This window comes from Teleopsis dalmanni, chromosome 2, assembly GCF_002237135.1.
Source record: "Teleopsis dalmanni isolate 2A chromosome 2, ASM223713v2, whole genome shotgun sequence".
NCBI classification, from domain to species: domain Eukaryota; kingdom Metazoa; phylum Arthropoda; class Insecta; order Diptera; family Diopsidae; genus Teleopsis; species Teleopsis dalmanni.
This window is the reverse complement of record NC_051847.1, coordinates 97049696-97060657: the sequence shown is the minus strand read 5'-3', so window position 1 is coordinate 97060657 and position 10962 is coordinate 97049696. Positions and strand designations below refer to the sequence as shown.

The following is a 10962-nucleotide window of genomic DNA, read 5'->3' as shown; positions in this document are numbered from 1 at the left end:
AAATCTGTTAATGTGTAAGTGCTAAACCGATTTGAAATAGTTGTAACAATTGATAATATTTAAAATGTTTAAAATTACGTTTTTTTAACTTTATTTAAAATCGATTCATAATAAAAATGTTGATAAAGTAATATTTGGCGTTGTATTTATTACGCGAAAATCTATGTTCATGTTCATGTTGAGTCCTTTTCGAATGAGTGCATCTGAATGAGTGCATTTACTCTTTGATAGCTGGGGGCTGGAGGTTTCTGCAGAGTCCCACTGACTAATTTATGTATTGCTCAAAAACTTCGTGATTATTCGATGACTGATCTAAGATCTACGTACCGCCCCGTGCGGCTAGAGATTATTCTGAGATTATATAGTGCTTAGTAGTAGTGCTTTCTAATCTTATTTGGAATATTGTCGATAAAGAAGCCACCTAATCTGAGGTCCTTTACTAAGAGTCCGTTCATTTAGGAAATTTTGTAAAGACAAAAATTATTTAAACACAATTGTGGCGTTATTTTCCAACACACAGTAATAATTCTTCATTCGATTTTGTAAAATTAATTATAAATTTTAGCTATTACTATATTTTAACCATGTTAACTATATTTTAATATTAAATGCATGTCAACATGTAGTGGATGATAGTGGCAGCTCATCTCATAGGAAGATAAAGCTCACTTCGTCAGAACTTTAATGTGGACCCATTGTGGTACCACATTTTTGATTAAAGGTGCAATGTCCTTAATTTCTATATCTGTGATATCGATCAGATTCTTGAAAGAAAACCAAAAGTGATAGAACGTTTTCTGGCAAATGCGGTATAGTGAGATAACAAATAAGTATTGCTTTCCTCTTCCTAAAACCCATAGGTATGTTTAGAATACGATTACTAAAATATCATAATTGAGAACATTAATTATTGTTGTTAAGGGGAGAGAAATCTTCCAAACATTGACAGAACAGACAAAGGACAGTTTCCTCAAGCTCTCTTCGTCTGAGCCACAGTTAAATGTGAATTTTGAAATATTGCATTTGAGTTGGTTCATTAATGTTGTTGTTGGGTGAGACACAAAAGAACCCTGAAGTGAATAAAAACTTTCTGGTGTATGCGGAGTTTCGACAAAACTGTTGACAAAGAGGTAAAGGATCTCTCTTCCTCTGAGACACAGTTAAATATGAATTTTGAAATATTGCACTCAAGATCGTTTGTAATTCTTATCACTTTACTGGTGATACCAGTGAAAACATAAAAAACATACCAGTGTTTTTTTGAGTTCTTCTCGAGAGGTGTTAGCGGCAATAGATTCCAGGGCATTTGTATTCGGTTTCTTGCTTTTCATATGCATGCCTATTTATTTTATTCATAATAAGTTTCACAAAAGAAATGCTAATTAGATTTCTGAACCCATAATTCCACTTAACCATTCCATAATACCATATTTGATCTGTTACTCCTAACAACTTTTTGGGAGTTTATAGCTACTTACTATACGATTTTCTGTAATTCATTTACGGGAATTAATCATTAATTAATTATAATTAGTTTTATAAGTAAATACTTCACCTTCATAAATGCTCTTCACTTTTTGAATAGTAATTCATTTTAAATAAAGAAAAAACCTATAAAAGTTTTTTAACTTATTTTTCGACGTGTTTATTAAAATGTTACAATATAGACGAAAGAACAAAGAGGATGACGTATCGTAATCCGTAATCCTGACGATGACTCTCAAGGAGTCGAAATATAAAGTGTAATAAAAAATATTATTTAACAAAAAGGGATCTATAGCAGTTAAAAAATATATAAAAAACCAATAAGCAAAAGATCTTGATAGAAAACTTTTGTGCTCAATATGCTTTTTATTTATGAATCCTTATCGAAGGATATAATAAAACATTTTATTATAGTTTTGTTTTAATAAATTTTGAATTATTGTCCTGACATCGACAATTATTTCAAATCAAAAAAGTTCCGTTTAAAGCGCAATCGATTTTGATTATTAATTTTTTTTATAAAGTTTAGGACTAACACTGTAATCGTAACTCTAAAAGCTTGAAGCTTGTTGTAACATACATTGAAATGAAACCGTTTGCATGATTAAGCATGATGATAACTAAAGCAGCTGAAGTAATGTCTCGGGTGTTGATAAAAAATTTTTATCTAAAAGTTTTATATGTATATTTACTATTAGCAAATATCGTGTATTGTGTTATGTTATTATGTCCTGCTTTAATTTGTTTCGATATCTATTTCTAATAGCAATGAGTTCATCGAAGAAAAGCAAGACTAAAGTTGAATGTGGCGCTAGTCTAAGATAATTAGCCCAGAATCCTTTGTACAGACCATATAAACCCTCGGCGCGTGATATTTTTACAAAACAATCCAGCCATCCTCTGTAGTACAAGCCACGTCCGTGCTCATCCACACCTTGATTATACAGACGAGTGGTAATGACATCGGGAGGCGTGATTGCAAGTGACATTATGGAACCAGCAATGAGACCTGCAGAGAAGGAGTTCAATGTTGGTTGAGTTACGAGATTGTATTCAACCAGCAGGGCTTTTGTTTTGCCAAAAGTGGCGATTTGCGCGCCCGATCCGATCGCAGCACGTGGTATAGCTGCAACCGAACCACGCCATAAGCCGAAGAACCCGCCTTTGCTGTAAATCTGCTTCAGTGCATCCATCATGCCATTGTGCGTGTGCTGATAACCCACAGCGATTTGCTTAGCAGCCTGCGACTGTAGTTGTGTTTTTATCTACAAAAAAACATTTCGTCAATAAAAACACTAATAAAAATTTAAGAAATAAATAAAAATAAAATATTTAGTTATTAAAAGCGCTTCACACTATCTGCTTTATATAAACGTTATCAATTATTTCCCTCTATAACTCTGTGATGATGATGATGATGATGAGATGAGGAGACGTACACATGTTTATTGTATATCTTATCATAATTCGGATGATTTTATTGGTACCTCAAATAAATTTTATGAAATGAAAATACGCGTACATCACTCGCATGTGGACTCAATGCCATGATTTTACCTGCTTTTATGCTTTTATGGTTAACTTGCATCGTAACTACAAGTTTAGTCAAATAATATATAAATTTATTAAAATTGTTCGTAATTCTGATGTTATAAAATATTTATAGGTGGAGGCCAAAAGCAGAGAAGAGGAACGATAGTTGAAACGTGTCTAATATCTAACGCAAAATCTCGCTACTCACCATGAAAAACGGACTGGAAAAGTAAGACCCAATCACACCACCAGCTGCTCCCCAGAATAAGCCACGACCAAACGAAACATCACCGTTCGCTTTGTGCATCCACCCATTGTCCATAGCTGTTGTGTAAATGCTCAACCTAAGTGGAGAGATTCGAAGGAAGTTCATTCTATAGGGGAGATTCTTTGAGATATTCTACGAGTATTTCGCTTACCGAAATGAATTAATAATAAATTGAAAGTATAATGCGGGCACGAGACCTTTTTGTAGGCCCAGCAAGCCATCATTTTTCGCTACCGTGTAGAAGGCGTGCAGCACACCCTTGTATGGCACAACATAGGTTCCCCGCGCCGCCAACTCGCCTTGAAGTTGTATGCGCGTCTTGATGACCTGTAGACGTGTGTGGGCGATAATTGAAATGCAATATTAGTAAGCGTTTAAATATAGCGAGCAAGTCACTAACTAAATATACATAATTGCTTTATAACCTCAATTGGATTTGTGAAAAATGTTGCGGCCATTGAGGCGATTCCGCCCAACACGAAGTCCGAGTCCATTTCACTCAACCGCGTTTTCTATTTAAAACCTAACACCGCTTTCTAGTCTATTAATTATAAATATTGTATTCAATAGTTTTCCACTGCTCTACATCACTTTGCACTGTGTTTTTTTATGCACATTTCTACGTGCAAATTATTTTTGGATTTTTTTGGTATTCAAAGTTCAACGTTTCCATTAAGACTTTCCATTACGACATCTAAAATTAGATTTCCGCACTGCTCCGCTTAAACGCCGTTTGGCGATTGTTTACATTCTCGTGAAAAGCACGGATTTTATTATTTTTTCACAAATGTGCTCTTGTGTAATTCGCGTTGATTTTCGCGTGCAATGCCCCGCCGATCACCGCACTATCTTTCAACGAAAATCAAAAACTATTCTTGCTTGTTTTGTTTTGCTTGTTTATTATGTTTTTTGCTCGCAGTGAGCAGCTGATTTTTATTTTGATTACCACAGCTGCTGACGTTTCTCAACAATACCGCATTTCCGAGTTGAACACGAGGTGACATAGTATTAGGACATTGTTGATCTATGGTGAATTCAAAGTGTCAACAGCAAAGGGAAATATGTGTTGGCACAAACTCTTCCCATTATTAACAAATCAAAACGATTTGGTTTAGGTATTCGCTTATTGTTATTTTCGTTTTTAAACGCAACCATAGACCGACCGTATTTTTGCAAAGAAATCGGAACAAAAACAAGTCACGAAAGCTGCAAAGCTTTTCATAGTCTTCGGGCGAATTTCAATGAGCTCAAGAAAGCGCAACAAAAACCGTATTATTATTATAAAAATATTGAAATTGATTAGATTTCATTCAAAACTTTCTGTAACTTTCTGATTTGAAGGACTTACAGAATTCTTATCATTTAAGCTTATTAAATTGTCATAAATTGATATTTGTTAATTTGTATTGTAGTTAGAAAGACTGTGATGCATGGAGCAACCTAAGAGGGGGCTGTAAGCTGTAGTGAATGATTAAACAAAATTTTTTGTTTTTGTGTGTTTTTAATAGATATGCATTTATGTTTTTTGAAAGAAAACAATTTATTCTTGTAAATATAACCACCCGTAGAATAGCTAGGATCATATACGAGGAAAAGTACACCAAGGATGTTATATCGTCTAGCCGAAGGAACTGTAGAACATTAGTTGTTGTGTTGACAGGTCACTGTCTGGTCGCATCACATGCCCGCAAACTAAACTTAATTCACAGCAATGCTTGTAGGAAATGCAACGAGCTAGATGCAAAGGAAACTCTAGAGCATCTGCTGTGTAATTACTCAGCTCTCTCGAAAATTAGACAAAAATACTTGGGGGCTGTCAGTTTTACCGGTTGGAGCACATGCCTCAGGTTTCTGTTGAAATCCTAATAAAATTCGCTAATAAAACGCGCATTCCAAGTGATATACACCATCGCTAAAATAAGACTCTGATCTGGTATCGCAATGGACCTTAATGGTCCGCGTGTGGCCTTTTTGGTCTGCCAGCATATTCTAATCTAATCAAAATAGTGTTGTTAATTCAAATAGAAAGCTGTTGGTTTTTTGTTTTTATTTTATATAGTTTCTATATAAATATAGATTTCACAAAAGTCCCTTTACAACATATATATATATTGTGGGACGTTGGGACAGCGCACTGTCCACAGTGAAGTGAAGGATTAGATGAAGAGATTACGAAAAGACTTGGGTCCTTTTTCGCCTTTCGATTCTACGATGTCATTATTGAGTTAGAGCTAGAGAAGCTTCCATTTGGATGATTACATGTTATTGCAAGCAGCTCATTTGCCTTGAGGATGTCTGCATTTCATAACCAACCCAATGGTGTCCCAACACAGTCATACTCCTGCCTCCCGCATCGTGTCTCCTATTCTTCTAGGCATAGTCTGCAAGTGCCTTTCTCAATAAGAGTTATCTTTTTGTGGTTATACTTGAAGTTTTCATGTCCATACAGTAATCAATGAGGTAATCAATATACACAGCCAGCTTAGGGTGCTCCGCGGATAGCTAAGCACTTTTATCGCTTCCCTGGCCAACAGTTTTGGCATCATGAGTTTAATCTGCCAACAAGTGCTCATCTCTTTCCATCTGTTAAGATGAAGTGAAGTTATCTACTTATCGACATAAGCTGCCATGTAGTCATGTTGTAGCCCAAAGGTATTCTCTGAGGTCTGGGTCGCAGAAGTTATGGCTTGATTCTTGCTTTGTAAATTCATAAGCCTTTTTGTTTTGCTAAATACCGATATGTCATTTAACCCACATGACTGTCACCTCATTTCCATGAGCTTCGTGACACCTTCTTATACTAAGCTATCCTTTAACAAAATTAATAATACAATTAAATATATATACTCGCAACTATTCCATTTTAAAATATTATATTGTGATAGAATTACAAAACATTCTATTTTTTGATACACAATTTTTTTAAATACTTCAATGAGATTGTATAAGTGCTTATATAATTTATTCGGTTAGCTGCAAATATTTTCAAGAAAACAAAATGTTGGTTTGAAAATATTTTCTTTTTTATAGCATTGTTCTATGCAATGCTTATATTTGATATAAAAAATACTTGTGCATTGGTATATAATAAAATCTTATTTTAAAAGGAAGAGTAGTTCCCCACAGGAAGAACTACCTAAATTGTAAATTATTAAGACTTCATTTTTGTTTATTAAAAAATTGTAAAATGTTACAACACTATTTGACAGAATACATATTGAATTAAAATTAAATAATAAAAAATATATATATATTGGTGTAGCTTGCTTGTTCTAGACATCTGGCCTTAATACTCTAAATTTTTACCCAAATAACTAGACACACCACCTAGCGGCAATTTGCTCATGTATTATATTAGTTATACAAACAACGACTAACTGTAATGACTTGTTGGGGTAACAGTTTTCTATTCAAAATTTGCAGCTGAAGTCTTCTATATAGAAACATAATTATTTTTTAATGAAAATATGCGTACATACACAAAATATACAAACATACATAACTACAGTCAAACTTCATTAACTCGAACTTCTAATACTCGAATTTCTCTATAACGGGAACAAAAATTTTGTTCCGTGCCGATAGGAATATGGGAAACGGCATTCTATAAGTCGAATTTTTGTTTTAAGTATAAATGCATTTTCCGAATCAATTTTCCCTTTTTCCGAACCAAATGTTTAATTTTTTCTTTCTTATATTGCTTCTTTGTACAAATGCCAGTCGCTGACAGCGTGGTTTAAAGTAAAATAAATAACCTCCAATGCTACTCTTAACGCTTATAATGAGCTTGACAATGAAATTTGTACATCAAGCTTTTCTACAGATGACGATTGAGTAGTTCTAAATTACTGGATCCCATTTTAAGCGCAACGGAAAGTGATGATGAGGATTCCGTGGATGTAATTGTTATCAGCCTTCCAAGAATGAAGTAGACGACTCATTCAATATTCTGTATTTATATTTGCAAACCAATGATACTACAACTGATGATCACTATAAGGCTTTAAATATAATGGAATGTCTTTTTACTGAAAATAACAAAAAAAATTAAAATCCCAAACACTAATTTCTAATTATTTTACTTCACTATAACTTCTGTGAAGTAAATTAATATTTTCTCTAAATTTCTCTAACTCAAACTCTACATAAGACGAACCTTTTGTTTGCAAAATTGGACTTCGAGTTATGGAAGTTTGACTGCATTTGTAAAAAAAGATGAGAGTTATATCAGAGTAAGTAAACAAACAAAATATTTTGTGGTCAGTGGTCGGTACACATATTGCTTAAAAACTTAGAAACAATAAATAATTAATTATTTTAATTAACTATTTAATTACATGACATTTATGTTGAGACAAATCACGAAAGCTCCACAGCTTTTTGCAATTTTTGGGCTAATTTTCACGATCTTATAAAATTACTGTCATTGTTAATAATACGTTCTTTGTTTGTATTATTACGGTCTTGATATTAAACAAAGAGCATTTAAAATCTGGTTTAAGTATTCGCTAAACTCTTTAATAAGGTTATCACTATAATAAAAAAAATACCCACTTTTTAAATTCCCAGTAATTATGAGGACATGTAATAAAACGCTTAGAAAATACAAAACGTGAATATATTTTGATTGTTTTACACCAACATTTGAACTGATCTGATTTGATGAGCATATATATTTTATCGTGATGAACCCACCGGCTTATTATCGTTAATATAAAAAATTGTGCAGTTGTTACTTTGCCAAGCAGTATCAATGAAGTTTAAATAGAATATTTTCTACAAATGGTCTACTATTACTAAGTAGGCAATTTCAATCATATATTTCTTTATAAATAATTTCTAATTATTCCGCTATATCTCCACGTTCGTGTTACACCCAACTCAAGGCCCCATTTAATTTAATATGCCTCTTGCGATAAACATACACAAACAATGCTATGAAGCCAAAACTGTTCCTAGGGAAGTGTTTTTAACCTGATATGTGATATAAAAATACACAGATATGACCCATTTTTATATCGTATTCAAGAAAAATCATGTTTTCCATATTTACTGTAAGTACTGGTACATATTCCTTTTATTTATTTTCTTATCTTCCCATTTATTTGCTTGTTCCGCTGCGTCTATGTTGCCTAGGATTCTTTAAATAGATGATTTCGATAAATTATTCGTTTCTGTATTTACACTTATCTTGGAGAGTTTCTATTCACACTTGGGAGTGGGTTTTGCATTAGCCTGCATAAAGCCTGTACCCATGAACAGGTATTACTTTTTTATTTATAGACGATATATTTTCCATGTTGAAGAAGCAACGAAGAGATTACCTTATGCATTTCCTGGCATGGCTGTATTGACTCATTTTCTTTTCTTATGCATAGGCAGTATTTTCGGCTTTCTTGTGGTCTCTGGAATACTAGTGGTACTATGCATATTAGATGCTGGCAATATAGGTTTCTTATTTGTTGGCTTGTAAGACACAACAATCAAATATCGATTAATAAAAAAAAGGCAATAAAATGATTGAAAGTGGAATTTAATATATAATATCTGAAGCTTCCAAATACAACTGGGGTTTATTGCTTTATAATGTCTCCAATAGTTATTATATTGTAATTTCACTGAAGGTGTTGAAGTTTCGTTTTAGTGTTCAGTTTTCTGATGATGGCTTTAGAAATTATTGAAAACCAAATCGTGATTTCTTTTCTTAATTTTTATTTTTTAACAACAATAAAAAATTTGACTAATAAGCCTGTAAAAAGAAACTATTAAAATCGTTTGATCACAAAATAATAAATATTTATAAATGCTTTTTACATTTTTCAGAAAGTCAAGAACAAAATGTTTGTCGAGTGTACATATTTCCTTTCCTAATGTAAGGAACTGAAATTAAGGTCGTGTGCGAGTTAGGCTAAGTTGATGCTAAACCAAATGGGAGATTTTTTGGGATTTTTTGTACTGCACACATTTTGCCATTTATCAACACGTATCGACACATCAATACATTATCGACACAACTTAGAATTTCCCTGATTTAGAACGCAACTTAGCCTAACTCGCACACGACCTAAGAGTATATATTGTGACACTAACACAATATACTCACAGAATATTGTTCAGTTTAAATGGAATACACACTGTAAATGGAGCTATCTTTAACTAAACCCAACTAGCTTAACTTAACTTAGACATCAGAATTTCACGCCACATACATTACGAAAGAATCAGCAAAATCTTAGAAATTCCGCCCATGTTTGGAACCCCATCGGAACAAGACGCAGAGCCATAGAGCTATGTGGAGAGGTAGTCGATGGAAAAAAACAGAAAAATCGGTCCGTAAACTAAGATACCTGGCTAAAGGTAAATTAAATTGAAAACATCTAAGTTCTAAGTTCTCATTCTTAAGATCTCTGATTGTGTACTTTAGTACACTTTAGTATGGCAAAGTGTTTCGTGTGTTAAATAATAACAGTTCTCATAGGCTTTTGATTTCGATTACATAGAGAATTAGAACACAAAATATTCATTTATAAACGATGACATACTTTATATAAATAACAAGCAATTACAGATAGCTCAAAACCTGGCTTTAAGAAGACTGTTTAAGATTCCATGGTATATTAGATCAACAGACATACAAGAGATATTAGGATTACTCAGTGAAAAAAATAACAGAGACAGAGCCATAAATTATTCACTAAAGTTGATACGCTACTTAACCCCGCCCTAACAATCCTCAAGTCCACTTCTGGATTCTCAGTAAGATATGCTGATTTAAGGTCGGTCATCAACTAAAAAACAAATAAATGATATCGCTTCTTAGCCTAGTTAAAGCCTGGTTTGGCGTAGTGATAAGCCCCCCAGGCCTTTATAGAGTAAAAGTGCGTAATAGCACTAACTCAAGAACAAGAAGTAGAAGAAGAATGTTTACATACTATACTCCCTTGTTTGTAAAAAACTATTTTCATATGTTTATACTATATAGTAAAGAAGTTATACTGCATAAAATTCCAATAAATACAATGAAAATATTTATCTTGGAATTTCGTGATATAGCTTCATATGGGTTAAAAAATCTGTTTAAAATTATTTAGAGAAATATTTAAACTGAGGTGAATTATATTTACCTATCTATTGAGAATCGCAAGGCGCCACTTTTAACTATAATATATGTATTTTAAAATAAATATTATATTTTAGACGTTTTGTAGGATTTAAATTTCCCTTATAATACATAAAGGATACTCCTTTATCGTTAGTATCTTCAAAAAAGATATCTTCTAAGTATCTTTCTTCTAAAATATCTATCTTAGTTAACAGGTAATCTGACTTTAGGAAGGTTCCTAACCATTTATAGTGATGGCTCTAACATAAGTAAGAAGGTAAGTAATATATAATAGGTTATCTTCTTACTGCAGCCCCTTTCAAGTTGTGATTTCTATTTCTATAACTGTAGTTTTTCTTGACGTGACACATACTTTGAATTTAGGATGGTCTTTTTAGGATAGTCGTTTTTTTAATACCATGGAGCCTACAACAGATTTCACTGCAATATATCTCTAAACATTACATCTTATTGGAACGGTGACTATGTACTAGAATTATAGCTCACAGGGTCTGGATCCTACAAATCCTACTAAGGTCTTGTCTAAAAACACACTTTAAATATGCTTCGTGAC

At 33.0% G+C, this 10962-nt stretch overlaps 1 protein-coding gene across 1 annotated transcript; it reads right to left on the bottom strand.

Moving 5' to 3' along the window:
• Window positions 1-1909: 1909 nt before the first annotated feature.
• LOC119680565 (solute carrier family 25 member 35-like) lies at window positions 1910-4115 on the bottom strand. Its single transcript, XM_038093459.1, has 4 exons — window positions 3712-4115; window positions 3438-3613; window positions 3227-3362; window positions 1910-2750 (listed from the first exon to the last, which is right to left on the bottom strand). The coding sequence occupies exons 1-4, from the start codon at window positions 3778-3780 to the stop codon at window positions 2202-2204; spliced, it is 930 nt and encodes a 309-aa protein (XP_037949387.1). The 5' UTR covers window positions 3781-4115; the 3' UTR covers window positions 1910-2201.
• Window positions 4116-10962: the final 6847 nt, after the last annotated feature.

Excerpts from the sequence above, each read along its gene's own strand:
- LOC119680565 (XM_038093459.1), bottom strand. The coding sequence starts at position 3,780 with ATGGACTCGGACTTCGTGTTGGGCGGAATCGCCTCAATGGCCGCAACA. Across the intron at positions 3,614-3,711 it reads TTTTCACAAATCCAATTGAG|GTCATCAAGACGCGCATACA; the intron begins GTTATAAAGCAA and ends ACACGTCTACAG. Across the intron at positions 2,751-3,226 it reads TTTCCAGTCCGTTTTTCATG|ATAAAAACACAACTACAGTC; the intron begins GTGAGTAGCGAG and ends GTTTTTTTGTAG.